Source organism: Rhopalosiphum maidis, chromosome 4 (genome assembly GCF_003676215.2).
Source record: "Rhopalosiphum maidis isolate BTI-1 chromosome 4, ASM367621v3, whole genome shotgun sequence".
Taxonomy (NCBI): Eukaryota; Metazoa; Arthropoda; class Insecta; order Hemiptera; family Aphididae; genus Rhopalosiphum; species Rhopalosiphum maidis.
The window spans coordinates 45,917,198-45,938,925 of record NC_040880.1 but is presented as its reverse complement, the minus strand read 5'-3'; the positions used below and the strand labels follow the sequence as shown (position 1 = coordinate 45,938,925).

General features: G+C 27.2%; 1 protein-coding gene across 3 annotated transcripts in view; it reads left to right on the top strand.

The window, feature by feature from the left end:
* LOC113555600 (otoferlin-like) overlaps nucleotides 1-21,728 on the top strand; it is a 125,466-nt gene that overhangs the window by 30,103 nt on the left and 73,635 nt on the right. For all 3 annotated transcript variants that reach the window (XM_026960053.1, XM_026960052.1, XM_026960051.1), the window contains exon 2: nucleotides 1,967-2,013. In XM_026960053.1, the coding sequence (XP_026815854.1) occupies nucleotides 1,967-2,013 (47 nt within the window). The remainder of the gene's footprint in view (nucleotides 1-1,966; nucleotides 2,014-21,728) is intronic.

The following is a 21,728-nucleotide window of genomic DNA, read 5'->3' as shown; positions in this document are numbered from 1 at the left end:
TGTCTATTTTTTAATTTTATAATTGTCTTTACAATTTTTATTAGAAAACCTTGTTTAAATATTAACTACTTATTAAGAATCTTGAATTCAATTTTTTTTTTAAAACTTAAATATAAAAAGCAAAGTTTTTATGAATTTTTATTATTTTTCTAATTTTAAATACATATAAAAATAAATGTACCTATGTATTTTTAATATTTTTATGTAAATATGAGAATTACTTTTGTGAAGTCTTGTATTAAATGTCCTAGAATTTTGATCAAACTAATAATTTTTTATCGACGTTTATATTAATAAATAATATCTAAAAAGTATGGAAGTCGATATTTCTTATAAATTACATAATTTCAAAGATATTATCGTTTGGTAGTTTTGAATAAACTTTGTTTATTTTTTTGAGTATTTGCTCGTTTATATACATAATATTTCCAATAAAATTATAGTAAGCTACGTTTAGTTTTATACTATTTCTCATATTATGTGTCTTAACTGAATATCATATTATAATAACGAAACTTTTGTGGAAAGGTATGGCTTTTTATAATTTTTAGCAAATTAACTATATTTTAAATAAAAATAATTTACAACGTATCATAAATGTAAACCCAAGTCTTCCAGTCCCCAGGCGGCCCAGGCATTGATTTAGTTTTTTTGAACTACACAATATTTTGAATTTTATGTATTTTAGCATTTATACTATATTATTAATAATATACAGTTTGTACTATTATTGTACTTATTTCGCCCTAAGACATCTTTTAGATCAACCAGACATTCAGTATTTTTTTTTAAATATATATCTACATTACATGTATACATTTTACAAACAGACCATTCAGTGTAAAATATAATTATTATACAATCAATTCAATAAACGTTTATCGGAACCAAGATTATCAAATATATTCGTGGTTTTCTTTACGAACTATAATTGCGATTATAATTTGTTTTCGATTAAAAGCAAACTGACGGTAAAATGTGTGGGGATAATAACTTAAAAAGTAATGCAATATTTTTTTGGATTTAAATCTGAGTATTAATGTATAACTAATGTATACCTGTACTTGAGTTTCTGTTTTTGTATTCAAACAAAACATCTGAAAATTAATAAGTTTCTTCAAAGAAAAAAAAGAAACCGTTAAGTTTATATTTTTGCGTAAGATTTTTTTCTTTTTAATATATTTTAATGGTTTAGTGACAGATGAAGAATTTATTTTTAATCCAAAATTGAGTACAATAAACACCTCGTTTTAAATTAAATTAGTCACTTAAAAACTTTTATACTCATTAGTTTTTACAAAATTTATGATTTACTACGATTTTTATGATAACTACAATACTATTAATAGCAATTATATATTTTATTATAATAAAATATTATTATACATTTTTTTTTTTAGATTTATATATCGAATCTCCAAAATAGGTACTTTTACCAATTAAAACGTTTGTAAATGTAATGGACATTCATCATCGTAATCAAATTTAAAGAGTTATTAAATCTTTACGATTTCGATTGTCATACATAAATATATTACAGAATTCTGCAAGAGATCGGTTAACTGTTGACAATTAATAATGTCTTGTTGAAAAGAGTATACGATTACCGGAAACCACTTTAAATCAATTACAGTTTGCATCATCGACACTTATTTATAGTAATTAGAAATAGAGCTACATTCTGAACAAATTATTATTTATAATAATAATCGATTTAATCTATTTTACTAGCTCGTTAGTTTAATGATAGTTACATATCTTTTTATTATTTTCTATACATTTATAAAAAATAAGTTGAATTTCTGCAGTTTTTTTAAAGGATAAACAAATTGAAACATATAGTCAGATATAATCTATTTTTAATAAATCTGATTCTAACCAAATATATTTTAAATTTAATACATAAAGTGTATAAGTTAAATGCTACAGTAATAATTAATAATTTTGCTTTTTTATTTGTTCATAGGTATTGAGCAGCATTCAGAAATTATAGATTCTACATTAGTGAATCAAGTAAGTATCTTATTTAATAGTATAGTTTATTTATATAAAAGTTTTTAAGAGCTCAAATACAGTATAAAGAAATACTAAAAATTTAATTAATTACTGATAATTTCAACGTTATATTATCTAATAAATAATAATAGTGAAGCGATAAAGTACAGTCGTTTATTAACATTCATTCATATTTACACAACATCTGAAGAACTCGGACGTGATTTAATTTTAGTTTTTAGAAGGTACTTATTTAAGTTGGAACTTGTACTTAAATTAAATTCTCATGCACTTAGATCAAAAAGAGGACCATTACACGTAAAAACCCAAGTTTGAATGCTATAGTTCTCCTTTGGGCATTATAAAGGTTGCATTTGCTTTTAAAAGCTCTTTATGCCATATAACTTATAGGTACCTCAAAAAAACTTTAAATGCAAGTGTCATGTAATGTAAATAAACTTTATGTGATAATAACCGAAAAAAGTTTTTATATAATATAAAGGTTTGATGAATTAATGTTCTGCGTAACCTTCGATAATGTGGGACATGAAAATTAAACTTTTTAGCTATAGGCTATAGTAGTAAAAATTAATAATGTATTAACTTAAGCGATTACTTGGTCGTTAAGATCTTAAGATCGGTTAATAAAATCTATTGTAATATATTTTTATCTCAATTGAAACTGTCTCACAATTTTTCTCACACAGATAACAATTAACTCGGCGTTAGCTCAAATAGTAATAGTGAAGATTATAATTTACTAAAAAGTTATTAGTAATAAGTAATAACACAAACAATAACAATTTAGAAGAATATATATATATAATAATAATATATAATATATATATCACATTTTTGTTTTCAATTTAATACTTTAAAAATATACAGAGTGAATAACCGAGAAAGCTCACCCGATTTTTTACTTTAATAATGCAGTTATTTAAAATTTAATTTAAATTATAAAATTTAAATTTAAATTGTCTATAAATAACTCAAAAAACGTCAAAATGTTTTAAAAACGTTGTTTTCTTTGAAAATGCTAACACAAACATTTGGTAAAATTTTCAAGTAACTTTGGTCATGAAATTTGGTTTTGTGTTCCCGATTTTCTTTCATTTATTTTTGTTTTTACCGACTATTTTGAAATATAAAGTAAATTTTCAATTGTTTACCTTTTTAAAGTACAAACTAAATTCAATTTACTATTAGGAAACTACTTTAAAAATCTATTAAAACCATTTCTTCGACTACTCATCGCTCCGCTTAGAATCTACAATGGTGATGAGCATGCTTGTTAAATCACTCTGTATTTATTTAAATGTCCTGTTTTTTATAAGTCCTGAATAAATAGAGATATGAAGAGACATCAAGACCAAATGTCGCATAAATATTATCTTAATTCTAAGCATGTCATAAAGATATAGCTCTATTTATTTTTATTTCATGTCTATGTATTTTTTTAAATTGCCAAAATGCTCATACAGTGGATTAATAAAATATGATAATAATAATAAAACAAATTGTTTTTTATATCCCGGTAATTTAGTATTTATTATCCGGGATGAATGCACAATGACGCATAAAAAAAAATGTGTGGAAACACTTAGTAGAACTTTGAAAGTTATTTACAGATATATTCAGCTGATGACTAGCGCTTTGGATTTATTATCAGGCTATTTTCTACTATTATTATATTATGTAATTTACCGAGGAATGTCTGCTGATAAAATAAATGCTTCCCTAAAATAATCCCACGTTTAGAGGCTCGTTAGAGGTAAAAATAACTATACAGCGAGTATAAAATGTATGGATTAGTAAAAAAAAATAACCTCGTACACGGTCAGGGGGTGAATCAGTCACTTGGGACGTGCTGATTATTTGAGTTGGATAGTATGGTTTAATGTATCAGCCACGTAGTTGCACATAATTCATTTCCCCGATTTTTAACAACGTAAGATTATGTAGGTAGTCCTTTTAAAAAATACTGTTTGTTTTAGTAGAATATTATATTAGACAAAGTGATCGCTGCAATAAATGCACGAATTTTATTTATTTAGATTTTTGTTTATTTTAACAGTACGAAAAATGCTGATATATGACATAAGTTCTAAATACATATGAACAAAAATCAAAATATTACTAATTTTATATTTCATCACAATATGTTGGTTCTATGATGTTATAAATGAATTTTTTTTTTCAATTCAATATTTTCATTATCAACAGAAATATCTTAAAAAATACGTAGTTTCAGTAGTAGTAGTATTATTCTGAAATATAAGCAATGACAATAAACAAAATATTTAATGCTGAACCAATATGACGACGTATATTATAAAGTTTATTATTATGGTAGGTATTTTAAGCACTTCAAGTTTGAAGAAGCGGATAGAATTGCAATAAAATTTCATAGCGTATAAAAATATGCTACTGACTTCAGGTACAGAAACTTGTCTTAGTCGTACACTATAAAAATAAAAAATAAAAATATATGTAATAATGTAATATGCATATCGACCACAGAATGCGGAGATGAAAATGAGCATTACCTGTATAATATTATAGCGCGTCAGAATAGTATTTATATGTATCCATGTGCATTATTATAATACATGCGATAATATGCATAGTAGTATTATAAGACATATTATGTGCGACAATTCAACTGAAGATCTAGAGTTTTTAAAAGGTATTTCGTGTCTTCCGCTTTACTTAGCAACAACACTGTTGATGTTTGAAAACTGAAAAAAAAAGGTTTGTACCTACCTAAAATATGCGGTCATGTCGAACTGGAATGTCTGTTTCCGGTACTTATATATAGGCGATGGGTTTCAAAAGTGAAACGAGACGTCGTCCGCTTGAAAACTGATGGTCTGTGTTCGGAAATCGAAACGCACTATAAATGATTATTATTACAAATCGTCGGTAGTCGATTCCTGTGTTAACTTAAACTGCACAATCTCCGCGTATTGTTCAAATGTACTGAAGCAAAAGGACATTTTACGGTTTTTATTGAAGAAAAAATTTATCACTAATCAGCGACGTCGAAACGCGTTGTCGTGATGAATTTATTATCAACAATAAGTCAGTAACGACATTGCATATAAAATCAAATTTCAAAAAGATAAAAAAAAACATATAAGATATTTATGATAACGTTTAAATTTTTGGACGTTCGGATTATCGACGTTATATCAATGCAGAAAATGTTATCATAATGAAATTGCAATTATACGATAAAACGTTTGATCGGTGTTAAAAAAAAAAAAATCGCTTCGTTAATTCTACTTTTGTGTGTTAGCTGAATATAGTGTGGTAATCATAAAAAAAAACATATCGTTGAATTAAGCTCAGCTTTCAGTGTATAGTAAAACGGTGTTTCGAAAAAAGGCGTGCCTAGAAATTCGAATGACGTGTTTATTTAGACGCACAAAAATAATAGATATCTGTCACGATAAGATATTATACCGCGGGGAAAAAAAAATTAATTATTGAAAAACAAAAAAAAAACAAAAAAAAAGAGCACGAAAATACAAGTTTACATTCCTGCGGTGTTCTATTGAAAACAGTTCAATGTTTATTTGGTCTGAGGCGTTTGTTTTTCTCGGACCCAAAAGTAAGTACTCTATTGTTATTGACAAGTACGAATTGTTCGCCGAAAGTATACGCCGCAACGGTTCTCAACACGATATATATATATATATATAGCTAATGCTATCGGAGTTATACGAGGCGAGAGTGTAGGAATCACTGGTACGAAGCGTATATTATAGAAGTATACGCACACGGGGTACCTACAGCGCTATCTAAATAATATTATAATATACGTGTGCAAGCGTACGGCGAATGACGATACACAAAACGTAGGTATACGTTACAAATGTTTACCGATTTCCAATACGTCCCGTCTTTTTCCATAATTCGTTCGTTTGTTCGTATCGTGATGTGTAACTTACTTGTTTCAACAACGATACGGTCTCTTTGATGTCCCGCATCAAAAAACGTCCGTACGCAAGTGTATAACGGATAGGTGTGCACACAGACGTATGAACACAAATCGATGCGTTCTTCATTTTTTTTTTTTTTCAGTTTTGTGTATTTTCCAGAAACACACAGAAATGGTTCGTTCTTTCGTGCGTGAAAATAAACGCGCGGTGTTTTTTTTTTTTTATAATTCTGTTCCGACTCGAAGTATTGTGCAGAGCGCGCATATAAAATCTCGTATCGACAACGATATTTTGAGTGCGCTGTTCATTATTATTAATGTAGTTTTTTTTTTATCGGTGCATACATAATACAATAATTCAACCAAAGCGATTGTGCCCAAGTGGATACAATTATAATATGCCTAGTAAATATATTTTATACGGCGAGCTAAATATTTTAGATTATCTGAATTTATACACACGTTTTGCACTGATTAATTTACGGTAAATTAATACCGTATGCGCTATGAACAAATTAATATGATTTAATAAAATGTAAATGCATTATTTGTACATTTTAAATTGTCTACGCATAATGCAAACATTAATTAATTAGTTTCATTCGTAAATAATTATAGGTGCTTTAATTATGTATACATTATCAATTTAATACAAATCAAGAATTTTAATTAATATACAGGAACTTGGAATTTCATTTAAAATCATTAAAAACGATGTTTAACTATTATCTATCATATTATTTTCAATTTTGTCTAAAATATAGACACCCGTATTATTTATATAGTTTATATATCGATTTGCGACGAAACACTGCATGGAAATAATACCATCGAACATTATTCGTACTCAATATAATATACTATATTTTGTCCCTACATTTACTGAATTTATTTTTCTGGTGTTTAAAATTTCGTGGTGTACGTGTTCTAGAGCATGTATAATACACACACGGCATCGTTCGCTAGACGACTTTAGGATCTGAAATCGTTGATAAAATATTTAATTTAATATTAAATATGTTGGAGTTTTGTAAAGGCGTTGATGACCCCAAGTAAATTGTTGAAATACATCTGTCGAAACCGAAATGTAAATTCAAATCCTACTTGTCTGTGCGCTAGATTGTATATTATTTTAATTACTATATAATTAATTCGACTGCACAATATATAGATGGTAGACACGTGGATCTCATCCGAAGCAGAGGCTAAACGAAAGCATTTGTAAAATACCAAACAAATTTTTGGTGAATACACTAATTTATAATAATATGATATCGGATATTAAGTATCGCTACGAATTTGTACAAATGATAAGTACTAAGAACTTATCAGTTTATCACGATTCCATTTTACACGCGACCACTTCAACCGAATAGCAGTCAGTATAATAAGCGTACACCTGTATGTAGTATAATATAATTCACAAACGTATTGATTTAGGACGTAACTCGAAACCCGTCATCGTAACCCTTATTCAAATGCAACACTCGTACAATACTATCATCCAGTTACGACTCCTACATATTATAGTATACACCTCCTATTAAAGTATCACTAAACATTCGCTTTCTTGGTAAAACAATATAATATTTTGGAAAATTAATATTCGTTGTTTTTTAATAAAAATTATTATAATAGTCTATGTATTATTATCACTTTTAAGATTTTTAATATTTTAAATATTCACGTTTTAGATCTTGAGCGATAAACTTTTTATTGTTTCACAATGTGCTTTTGTATTTTTTTGATCTTAAACCACTTTTTTAAAGTGAAAAAATGCTCAGATCTTCAACTTGGAAGGAGTTTACTAGTAGAAAATTGAATTCAGTTGGTATTTTGAAAAGAAAAAAAATACTTTATATTTTTTTTTTATTAATCTAGAAAACTAAAACAAAAATATAGTAAAATGAAAAATGAAAAATGAAACATTAAATTGTTTTTACTAAAAGTGAATAATTGTAGCTACTGGACAGTTTTATCAAATATTTTTGTATAAACATTTTCTAGATGAGGTTTAATTTTCAAACTATTTCGGAAATTTTTCAATTAAGTAAAGATATTTAAAATGTTTAATTTTTTAGTTTTTTTTTTTTTTTTAAATATTTGTTATACATTATGTTCTTTAGCAAAAAATTTAAAAATTCACATTCATTTTTCACGAGTGTACAAGAAGGTCAATATTTGATAACATTTGATATTGAAAGAATGAAATGTATAACAATGATTATTGTTATTTTGATATTATTAGAAAAAATATAAACTGTAGAAACTTGAAACATTCCACTATTACTTTAGCTATATTGTTTTATATATACACAATGATATTTTAAAAGTATTTGATGTCCTTAGGTCTTGGAGCTATTTATATGTGTTTGAATATTTTGGTTTATTGTGTTAATTTTTTTTTTTATTTACTTATTTATTTATTAGCATTGAGTACACAATTATTTTAACTCAACAATGAAAGTACTTAATACACTGTAAATATAGAATACATTATAGAATAGTTCTTAAATATTTAATACAAAATATTCATATTAGAATGAACAGGTGTCGTAATAAATTTTAATTATAGTGTTTTAAAAATATCGAGAACACATATTCACAATTATCTTGTCTATAGATATTTCAAGTTTGAATTTCAATGAACTTCACTTTAAACTAAAATCAACGATTTCAGTTATCTTTCTATAAATCAAAAAATACAATTTTTAGGAGTTAGAAACTTTTCAAAATTACGTATTTCATAAGAACCGTATCAAAATAAGAAATACAAATAAAATAATTGTATATTATATTAAGAATAATGAAATGTAATATTAAATAAAGAAATTAATCCAAATTTCTATGGCCTTTATAATGGGCAATTTTGTTAAACACAATTATACTTGTCTACTCTTGATGTTATTTCTAATTCGTTTATGTCAGTGTACATTAATACAGTCGACACTCTGCTGCGATATTCGAAACGATTGTTTTTATAGAACTCGGTCATTAAACGAAAACATTGTATACGTTCACCTGTTGTAATGCATCTGTTTTTAGTCTTTACGGGTAAACCATTTAACACTGATTCGTTCATATAAAATTTACTTTTTATTTTGCACGATGCTTTTTTTAGTGCGCAGTTGGTTTTTATAATCTAGTAACATTATACTTATAATAATATTATTGACAGTTATCATGGAATCTATATTGTTATGTCTTTAGTCCGAACGAAATAGCGTTTGTACATAATATTTGACAGAATTTGGCAGGGGGGCGATAATGAAATAAATTATAAATGTTTATAATTTTTCATTAATTAAAAAAAAATACGGCCTAGGTGTATTTAAGGCAGAGGGTGAGTTTTTTGGGAACGGACTCTGCATCTAAATTACAATTATTTGTTTGGAAGCGATGAGTGGTAGGGAGTAGCAACGGTATATATTACTATATGTATAACTGTCTCTTGATTTAAAACATTCGAGATTTTTTTATGTCTTTTGCTGTGCCTATATACGTAAAAACATTTATTATTTTTTGAATGACTAATGTCGTTGAATACCATAATTTAATATAATTTATGTTTGATGGCATGTAGAGATTTAAGACCACGCAAAATAAATAAATTGACTATTCAATTTTTTTTTTTATTTCTAATATTGTTATTAACGTTGATTTTTATTTGACTAAATTTTTTCAAATTATTTAACTATCAAAGAATTTGTAATCGTACTAACATAATATTACATACTTTACTGTACTTGTTGGTGAATCTGGCTTTAGGCGAACTAAGTTAACTAACTGTTCTAATCTGTATAACATGGGGTATTAAATATATTGGCTATTTGGATAACTTTACAAAGTATTTGCGCACGCGTACGACCCTACGACATGGCTATTGTATCGTTGTGGTGAATTACTTGATACATTTTCTAAACGAATGAACATAATACATATGTTAAGCGACATATTTTCGTTAAAATAAAACTATTATTATAATGTTGTATCATTAATATTACACTCTAAATTATTAGTGATTAACGTAGAAATTTATATCACGAGAACACGAACAGGAAACTTTTTAATATAGGGATATTTACATTATCTTACGTACAATTTATTTGTAATATTTGATGATAAATATTCTACGTGCAAAGTAGCAAAGTACCTATATTTATTTAATTACGGCAATATGTTTAAAGCCTTCGTGTAATATCGATGATACCGCTTTCTCTCTGGGTTGATAGACATAACAATCATTTTGATTGGACAATTAGTAGGATCATTAGAAATAGTTAATAGACGCACTCGGTTATGGTTGAAAGCTCACGCACACTTTCAAACTTACCTCATTATTACATTTCACAGTACATATAACAATAAAAATTCTAAATGAAAATATAAATGTGTTGCTTTTATTGTTTTATTGTTATAATATTATACTTATGTGCATTAACAAGTAAAGCACTATTTTTTCCAATAAAGTCAGTTCAACGGTTAAAATATTACACATATGGCACTCGTAAAATACTTTTTAATTATAGATCTTATACCTTAAGATCTAAGTATTTAATATATTTATTGTGATAATTATAAATCGTTAAAATTGGATAATACACGATATAATATGCATAACTAGTTGATAGCACATGTTAATAAAATAAAACTATTAACAATATTTACTCCGAATTTCAGAATACTTGTCTTTAACATTAATAATACACGTCTGGACTTACCGTTGAAAGTTGTATAAGTACGTCAATTTAATAATTAATTTAATTATTTCATCATCCAAAGAAATATTATATAAAAATATAATTTTATTTATACACGGATACCATCTTGGAAAGGATAACATCTGGGATTACATTTAATTTATTCGGTTGAATTACTTTAGTTTTAAAGTGTGCGCGTCCATCACTCGTATCTGATTTGCTATTATACTTTTTCTGACAAAAAAAGAAGTTTATGGATTTTTGCCATCTGATTTTTGTTTAAAGGTTTGATGTATTTGTCTTTTTTACAATCCAGACAATTATACAATACACGAGTATTATTGATAGCAATTTTGTTATAATTATATTTAAATTTAATATACCTATACCTAATGCTTATATAATTTAAAGAAATTACTGTGAAAAAATTTGGTAGTTGAAATTAGTAATTTCACATATTCACTAGCTAAAATTAACTGTTTGAATTCTTAAGAATTTAAAAAAAATGCGATAAGTACTATTTTTATTTTTATTTGTTTATAAAAGTATTTATAAGTTTATAAAGTATTATATGTATTTAAAAAATATATATATAGTAAAATCGTGTTATGATTATTACCGATTAAATAGTAGTAATAATTTTTTTCTTTTTAATATAATTATATTAGTTGTTATTCAAAATATATCTCCACAAGTTCCAATAAATGGTTTTGATGAAAACATAAAATTAATTTTGTTTATATAACTATATAAGTACTTACACTAGAACACTTTATAGTGTTTTGTTTTCATACAGATATATAACTTTTTTTTTTAAAATCTTTTGATATTACTACGAGACTCAAACCTTTGATCGTTTTCCAATCACTCTAGAGGCCGGTGAAAATAAATTGTATATTATAACCTATGATGATATTTTGTCTAACATGTTTATTTATCACTGTATATAATAAATATTTGAATTATTGTGGAAATGCATCATGTTAAATTTTTCATGACATTGGAAAAGTATTTACAGATAACCCCCATTCATTTTTAAAAGACAAGGTATTTCAATATTGACATTTTTCTGTCATATCATCGATATCTAAATATTCAGTCTCACCTGTTTGTTTATTATATAATTTTTGTTTCTTTGATTTCTTGTCATGATTCTCTTTGCGTTTTCGTTTATTCTTTTCTCTGATTTTTTTATGTTATTCTTTTTTGGAAGCGTGCCTTTCATCTGAAGCCTCTTTATATACATTTTAAAACATATAAAAGAACTCTAATATTGGTTGTTAAGGTAATTATTTGACAAAAATAATTTTTAAAATTTCTTTGTAAGATATATTATAGAAAGGTTATTCTTTTATTATTTATCTGCATTTATTTAAACCAAAAAAGCTTGTCATGTAAAATATCAATACATTATAATTGGAATATATAGATAACATTCTTTAATTAAAAAATCAAATGTATTTTTATATGAATTTTTCGATTTATAATGTAATAAAAAGAAAGAAAGTTGTACATAATTATTTTTATTTTGGATTCCACGTATCGTATAATATTGATAAAATAGTTTTGGACCACACTGAAAAGTTCCAATAGTTCCATCCACATTAATAATGGTTCATCTTTGTTGTTCTTCGTATTCATATTTTTTAAAATACTATATGGACGTAATTTATTCGAGTATACATTAGTATACTCGAATAAATTTGGTTGTAGAGTAGAGCTGGCATAGTGGATATTTTTTCTGATTAAATTGAAACCAGTAGTTGTGAGAGTATCAAAATCTTTGCAGCAAGCTCAATATTTATAAGATAGTCTTTCACAAATATTGTCTTTTGCTTGTCGTTTTAATTCATTTTTCAAATATTTGTCTATTTAATAATTTATCATCTTTATCATGATTATGCTTTTTAAAATTGACATTTTTTTCTTTATCTGAAGGTGAAAAAAGCTTGGTGAGTATTTAATTTATTGTTTATTATATTATTTCAATATTGAAAATTTTACCCGTTATAAAGAAAGCTTGATAACTATCTTTTAATATATAATATTATGCGCGTGCGCGTTTGTGTGTGTGAGACAAGGGCGGATCCAGATAAAGATAACAGGGGGGGAAGATTTTTAAAGGGCACACATTAATTTTGATGAAGTATTTATTTAGGTACATACATTTTTACTTTCCACAGTCTCGTACCGAACAAAAAAAATATTTTTTATAATAATAGCAATAAAAAATATATATTACTTTAATTTTGTTATTCTTGAAGTATAATTACGTCAAAAACTAAGATCAGGGACTTCTAACTATTTTTTTTTTTTGGGAAAACGGAAGGGCGTCCCTATCGTCCCCCCCTTGGATCCGCCACCGGCGTGTGAGGGGAGGGTTGCTGACCAAATAATACGGAAGTGCGTCTTAAAAACTAATTGTATCAATAACAATAATAATAAATGAGCACAGATATGAAATTATTGATAACCTATGGCGGTATTAATCGTTTATCCGGATATTTTAACTACTGCAGTCTATAACCGTCGACGACGAATAACTGCGACGTTACCTGAAACGCCCGGCTATATCATTGTTGGCCACGACTCCAACCCCACGTCTCCGCACTCTTATATCGACATATGAATCATATTAAATTCTAGTCATTATAATGAATTACAAACAGAGGGATAATAATATTAATAATTAATACCGTGGAACGATTATGAACAATAAACACAACGATGATATTGTGCTCAGCTGTGCAGCTGCAGACATCGCAAATGGTTTGGGGTGATCGTCGGCGTACCTACACGCGGTGCGGTATCGACGATTACAGTGCGCGATAGTATTTGCACTGCCGTGTATATTTATTATAATCATTCGTACATAATGTTTATTCGTAGCGTATACACGCGAGTGTGTTAAATATTAATCCGGTAATCGTAATATTGTTTATCGTACGTTAGGCGGGTCGCTAGATAAAGGTACGTGTCGAGACGGTGGAACAAATATTGTCCTATTCCGATCGATTTCCGCGCGCGCACCCGCGAGCAAACACGCCGACCCGCGAGGCTGGTACACTGTACCGCGTGTACACTGGAACGACGCGTTATGATAACACAACAGAGAGCGGAATACCGCGGTTCCGAGAGTTGTTATGTATTTTATTTTTATTCTGTTTCGAATTTTAAACCATCGTCCAGGCCCGACCATACACGATATAATGTATTAAGGCAAATATATTTGTGTGCACAAGTTAGGTACGACGTTAGTATCGCATCGTAAGTGCATAAGTCCACGATACGGAACTACTTATATCTAATGATTGAATGATTGAAAAAAAACTGTGTTTATTTTATGAAAATTGTAAAATACTAACATAGGATTATTATCATATAGAATACATTTCGATCGATATCGATTGTTTCCTACGGCTTTTGATGTCGAGCACGGTGCCGTCTATTATACAATATGTCTTATTAATGTGTCTATTATTTCGTATTCAATTTTACCATTACATCGAGTTTAAACGAAAATTCTCACTAAACTCGAGCAAAACATATGTCTGAATAATATGACTAAGAATTCAATCCATTGTTATTTGATTTGTGTTGCACACGAATTAATTTCGAGACACGGGAATAATGTCTGATGTATATGAGATGTAGGAAATCACGGAGCGAAAAATTCAGAGTACTATATACATCCATCTCAAAGACGCATACGTAATAATATTCAAGTCGAAAATAAATACAGTACAAAGCTCGTCTGTAACGTATGAGCTTTAATTACACAATTATTTCCGCGACCGGAGGCGGAAGATGACATTATAAACAATTTACTTTTGACTCGGCAAACGAAAAAAACAAATGTCGGGCCAAAAAGCCAACAATGCGTTTTTGGCTATGACGCAGAAAACAAAAAAGGTATACCTACGTTAGTCTGCACGGGTGTGTAATAAACACAAAAGCAGAGCGAGCGACGTGGCTTCGTTCTGTATATATGTGTGGTTCCGATGGGATTATGGAAATGTGGAAAAAAAATTCCGGCGCCGCTGCATGTGTGCGATTTTAGACGGGTAAATATCGTCATAACAATATTCGCTCTCTTCCCCCGCGGGGTTACCATTTAATTTATTATTATTGTTTTTGTTATTTCCGCAAAACATTCGTATAGTATATATTTTATGTTACTAAACAGTATTTAGGCACAATTTTTTTTTTAAATACACGCGTCACCGCTGACAGTGGCCGGCGGGTGTCCGGTTTTACACGGTCACTATATTATTATGAACCGACACGCATTCGCGTGTTTAGTGACGAACATTTATTTTTTTGTCACACTCGCGTGTGAGTGTTAAACGTAAAATCAATGACTGTGACAAAAGTAGGTTCCCCTCAGAAATATGTGCGCACTCCCTGTTGAGTACCAGTACAATAGTTTTATTTACAGAATGTTGAGGTTGATTTTCTACTGTATTACTCTATTTCTGAAGTTATTCATTATTTATTTAAATACCGGTGGATTCCTAGCAGGCTTAAATTAAACTTGAACTGTGACTTTACAACTTTAGAGATTGCAAATAGAATTAAATAATATTCGGAGGTGTTACCAATCGGTGACTTGCTCAAAAAAATAATTTAATGTTGTGTGTATATATATATCCAAATTAAATTAAGTGCTAATGAGAATGTACAGATTACATAATATTTTTATAAAAATGAAATGTCAGCACGCAAACAAATTACCTATGTGTTTTTATGTAGAGATCAATTTTTTGGAGGGTTGAGCTGATTTTATTTTTAATTTTTCAGCTTATCTGCTACATAAAATTAAGCTATCTCTTGAATCAATTGAAATATTTATTTTTTGCGAATTAAGTTGTTAAAGGCACAGCCGATAACGTGTTACATTTCATTTGATGTATTTTAGTTTTAGAAAAAAAAATAATTACGGTAAGTGGTCACAATTGCTATAGCTATTGTAATATCTACATGTTGTCATCAAGTCACTAATCGATATTTGATTTCACACGGTTAAAAAACTTGTAACTTGTAACTGTTGTTTGTATATACATACTAAACGGTAACCAAATATACCCCATAGGTACTTAAAAATATATAACCTTGTGTTCTTCATAGAAATGTGCAAATAACTCATAACTCATAGACTCGTGTACATATGCATAACATTATGCATTGTTTGTCTTTGAGAATTTATTATTATAAACATTGAATTAATAAAGTTATTCGCAGTTGGGTCTAGAATAAGTGAACATAGGCGGGTGAGAGCAAAACTATACCGCACAATATCTAACCGCATATTCGGTACACACGTACGTATTTAACTTTGCCCACCTTTATATTGTAATAGTTTATAGTTTAGGCAAATTTACAGAATACCTACTTATTATTATTATTATTAGGTATATAGTTGTGTTATATACGTGACGTATAATATAGTATATACAAAGTATATACAAAGTATTAAAAAAAAAAGAAAATAACAAAAATTACCTGCAATTTTTTATAGTATTCATAATATAATTTTATTATGCGATTAAATTAAATTACGTAACATAATAAATAATAATAAATATAATTAAATTATTAACATAGACCTATCTCATTAAAAAAAACTTCATTAGGATTACGGACATGTTTGGATGATGCTCCACCCCAAATAACTAAACAATATTGCACTACAGATTGATATAAAGAAAGATAAACTAGCCTAAATTATGAGGTGAAATAATGTATTTCAGTTTATAAAATTCAAACATTATAGAAACATAGCCATAATACTCAATGTCTATCGAAGTTTCCGATACTTTTTAATCTCAGTGATTCATTTGGGATTCTGAACGGCAAGCGTTACAGCCACTATTGATTTCACAATGGTGTACCAAATAACAATGAGACATAAAAATATTCTTTTATAATAATAATTCAAAAACCTTTACTGCAAAATGTATAAAATATAATACATTTATTATTAACGAATATCCAATGCGAATGTTTTAAATTCAGTTTTTGACAGTTATATTTTGGATATTGTACAGTAAATGGTTACCAAAAAAAAATAATGAGTATTCTAGAGTGAATTGCTTATATTAAAAGTATATTACATATCATAACTCCTATAGTTAAAAATATTTAATAGTTTAAGAATTATACTTAAATATTTGATGTTATGTATACATCACGTTTGCAAAGTTAGCGTTTATTTATCGATATTTTTTACATAACCTATACAATAATAGTATAATATAAATATTTAAGCAGTAAGTAATGTTTTAGCTTATATATAATACGTATATTCGTAGTTGTGTAAACCAAGTTAAGATAATAGATATACTGTTCTTGAACGACAAAATATTTTTCATTGTCATTAATATCACAGTTAAGACTACTAAAAAGTTTATCTTTAATAAATTGCTTGTGGAATTTGCGTGCCGTGCTCATATTAATTAGTGTTATTGTTCACCAGTATTTTATTAATTGTCATTTACATTTGGAAGATAAAGCTGTGTTCTATAGTTGTCTACCCTTAGCAAAGGGGTATAAATTGTTAAAATCAGGCATTCAATAAAAAAAATATATTGTTCTTTGGTAGGTACCTACTATAATTTTATAAAATTATATTAGAGAAATAAAAATATATTAATTTAAATTATTTTCATATATAAAGTTGTATTATACTAAGTATATTAAGAAAAAACTATAAATAATATAAGACATTCTGATATTTGTCAAATTCTATGGTTTAAGTTTACATCGTTATATTATGATATATTTATTTAAAATATGATTTTAACTCGGTATGTGGTTTATCTCTTATCAGCCTTCTTTTAATATATTTATTTGTTTCTATTATAATACTTATAGTATTAAATTAAATTTTTAAATATTATTAATAGCTGGTGCTGCCAAAAAGTTTACATGTTTTAAACAATTGGGTTGTTCGAAAAAAGTCTGATCATTAAAAATAATTGTTTACTTTAGGAAATTAAATAAATACTATAGTACTAAAAATAAAAATGGTATAAGACTGATTGAAAAAAAAATCTTATATCGTATTATAAGTTATTTTCTAAGATATTTTCTGTCTATGATTTTGTGAAGTAACTTGTCACAAAGATAAAAATAAAGAGAATAAGGCACTTACTATTGTAGTTCAAAATTTAGTGTCATTATTTGTTATACTCATCATTAAATAATATCAGGCGTGTAAAAAAAAATACACATATTCCAGTGTTTGTTTTATGATCATTCGTGGAAAAAAATCTTTTTGTCATTTCGTTGTATACCATAGTCGAGTTAATAAATAGAAATAAATCTTCAAGTAATATCGAATGTAATATAATTCAATATCAAAATATTTTTTATATTTTTGTTTTTATGACATTTCACTAACTTTATATTATTTAAGTTTTACATAAAAAAGTAGTTTCTTGTATTAAAAAAATTAATTTTTTCATTATTTGTTCTTATATAGGTGCTGATTTTATTCATATAAAATAAAATACATTTTATAATGCTATTAAAATTTAACGTTGCAAAAAAACTCTGTTATTAAAAATATAAAGATATATTTATCCAGATAAACTATTATACCTAAATAAAATCAAATAATAAATGTTTAAGAAAAAATAAATGTTCTTTAGTTTAATTTTATAATTGAATTTATTATTTTGGCCACTTACAATTTTCGTGATGCCATAGAATTGATACAATAATTCAACTACTATAGTTGACATTTTACAATGAATATATATAGATTTTTATTATTATATAAAAGTAGTTTTTATCAAAAATATTTGGTAGTTTAATTCTAAGTATTCATTCAATAAATACATAGGTATTGACTACAATAACCCTTATAGAAGATACAATTATTATTTTAATTTTGGATACAATATTATAGAAATGTGTTGTATTATTTATGAAAAAAAATATATTTCTATTTTTTGGATACCTCTTAATATTTTTAAAATGTTGTAGTAGATTGTTCGATAGTGTATCATTCTAGTAAAATAATTTGCATAATAGCGTAATGTTTTAAATTATAAAATATGCTTATGTTTAATTACCAAAAATCATGTAATAAACATATTAAATACCTAAGGCTGTTGTTTAATCTACAAGTAGTCTAAACAGTTGATTTAAACTGTAAAATATTTTTATTTTGAATTTTTAGTAAATTTAATTTTAGTTTTAATAATATTCATTAATTACTTGTTAACATGAAAATGCATTGTTTTGTAAAATTTATATTATCTAGATAGAATCATTTTAAAATATCTCACGTTTAAATAAAAAAATAAACAAATATACTTATTTTATACTTTTAATGATTTTACAATAGCCCAGTTTAGATTAATGTATTATAATTTATAATAATTATAATTATGAATAGTTTGTTGCATATTATATTTTATGAACAAAATATGTATACATTCTAGGTTAGTTTATTATTGAATCATCATATTATTTGTCATTTGATTAATTGTGTTTTTATTTCAATTTTAATCTTCGTTTTGACATATTTAAACCGAGTGAACGATAAAAGGTGTATACTATAATACACTTTGAAAACCTATATTTGTGTAAATTACTTACCATTGTTTATATGTTTTAAATCCTTAATTGAGCAAAACAGCAATCACTCAATTTTTTTCTTTTGGATCTATATCGATTAACATTGTACTATTTTAATATTTTTATTTAAAAAAAAAACCTGTACAATTTTTATTTTTAATTTTTTCAAAGATTTGTAGAATTCTTGCTTTAGGACACAGTAAGAATATTTTATCAGTGGTTATAAATATAGACGAATCTACCCAGTGGTGTTACATACTATATTATGTGTTATTTAAATCTTAAAATAAAAAAAAATCAAGACATCAAATTTAACTCTGAAGCAGTAGCTCGCCATTTTGTTACGTTTCACATTTTTATTTTTAATATTACGTTTTTGAATTTTTGATTACACAATATTATACATGTAGTTGTATATTTAAAGATGGCTAAATTGCCGTCATAAATCCCATATATACTGACTCCATACCTACGTTTTATTGTATCACGTACGGAAAGTCGTATGCGAATGTGTTTACAAACGGTTTTTGGGTATAATTTATTTGTCAGTTATTAACTTTTAGAGAGATAAAACCGCTTTTACGGGTTCGGTAATAATATCATAATTTAAAACGTGAGATAATCACAATATAACGTTGAAATAATATACACACACAGGGACGCGCTACACCTTACTTTTGTATACACGATAATATATACACATAATATTATATTACACAGGGACAGTGCTCGCAACGGTGGTGGTATTATAGTTTGGGTGTAAACGTCAGGTACACGTATAATAATAATAATGATGACAATAATAGTATAAACGTCGTACTGCAGACGTTTTGCCTACCTACTCGTTATAAATTATAATACTTAGGTACTGCAAAATGTTATACAATATTTCGCCGTGACGTATGCGCCCCGGTGGTCGAGGGCATTTTTCGTACAAGGCATACACCACCATTTTGTCGGCGCTGTATTTGTGTTACATGAAACGGCAGCTAAATAAACGTTTCAATGTCATATTGTTCACGGCTGTGGTAAAAGGTCGCAATCAATCAACACTAAAACGATATATACCTATACGCGTACCACACTCGCGCGTTTTCGCAATTCGTTTACTGGCATTAGCTCATGTGTATAATTTAAGCGCGTAGGAAGTATTGTATAGATTTTTTTTTTTTTGCTTAATATTGTTTTGTGCGCCTGTCGTACTGATGAAATGTTATTGACTAACATAACATAAGTGTATTTTTCTTTTAACGAATTACCGCATCGATCGCTGGGCTTACAATGCAAATGATAGCGGGAAATAATATATTAATTATTTTAATGAAGTATGACGTATATGACGAAAATAGAATAGTAGTGATATGTATTTAAAATAATTGTATATAGTAATGTTTGTATTGTAACAACAATATTATTTATGTTAATTGCTTCGTCGGTGTCTTCGCTAATGCGACACTTTTTTGTGTTGAGTAGTAAGTTAAGTGGAGTGAGGTAGGGTATGTTTGTAGACACGTAAACGGGCTATATTATAGTATATGTATTGAGTATGCAAAATATTATGTTAATCGAACAAAAAATTTTCATACACAAATGATCAACGAGAACGGAATTGGAACCATATTGACTTAATAAAATGGAATTCGACTGGCAAAAAATGTAAAATGTCTTAGATCCAATCATTTTCTTTTTCATTAAATTAAGTTCAATAAATTCAGGCGTAATTGTAAATACTTATCTCGAAGCTATAACACTAATGTGTATAGAAATAAGCGTCGATGGTATCCGTTGCGTTGTTATCCGGCGGATATGTCAACCAGAATACAAATTACAAAAGATATGAACGTTGAAACCAGAAACAGTAATATGTATAGTATTATACAGTGAGATATATATGTCTGTTTGTCTAATGCACTCAATTATTCTATCTATTTGATATGATATTATATACCTATAGTACATAACCAACAGCAAATAACAACATATTAAAGATCATGTTATATATATTCAACTACATTTTGCTGTGATTTGCTAATACGGTATGTACAATTGTATAATATGATATGGTTTTTATTACAATTATACAAAACTGTTAAATAATATGTTTGATACTGTATGTTTAAATATTAATATGGTTCATGTATTTTAACTGGTTTATTTGTTTTTACATGGGACATTCTTTCGTATGACGCTTTTCCACCTATTTCCACTAGCATGTTATCGAGTTATTCAAACGCGACGGAGATAGCTTTGCTATACGTATGACATCATATTATATTTTATTGTTCTGCTGAAATGTATACCTACCCGTATCATATCAAACATCAAAGTTAAAAGCTTGGATTCTGATTCAGCGACGGTCACTCTGTTTGGACCATTGAATATTTTAATTTTATAGGTTTTCTGTTATCAGCGAATTTACTAACAAAGCAAAACAAAAAGGTTTGAAAAAAAATCCTTGACAATAGACTACGTTAAAATTATATATTATGTTTTTATTTTTA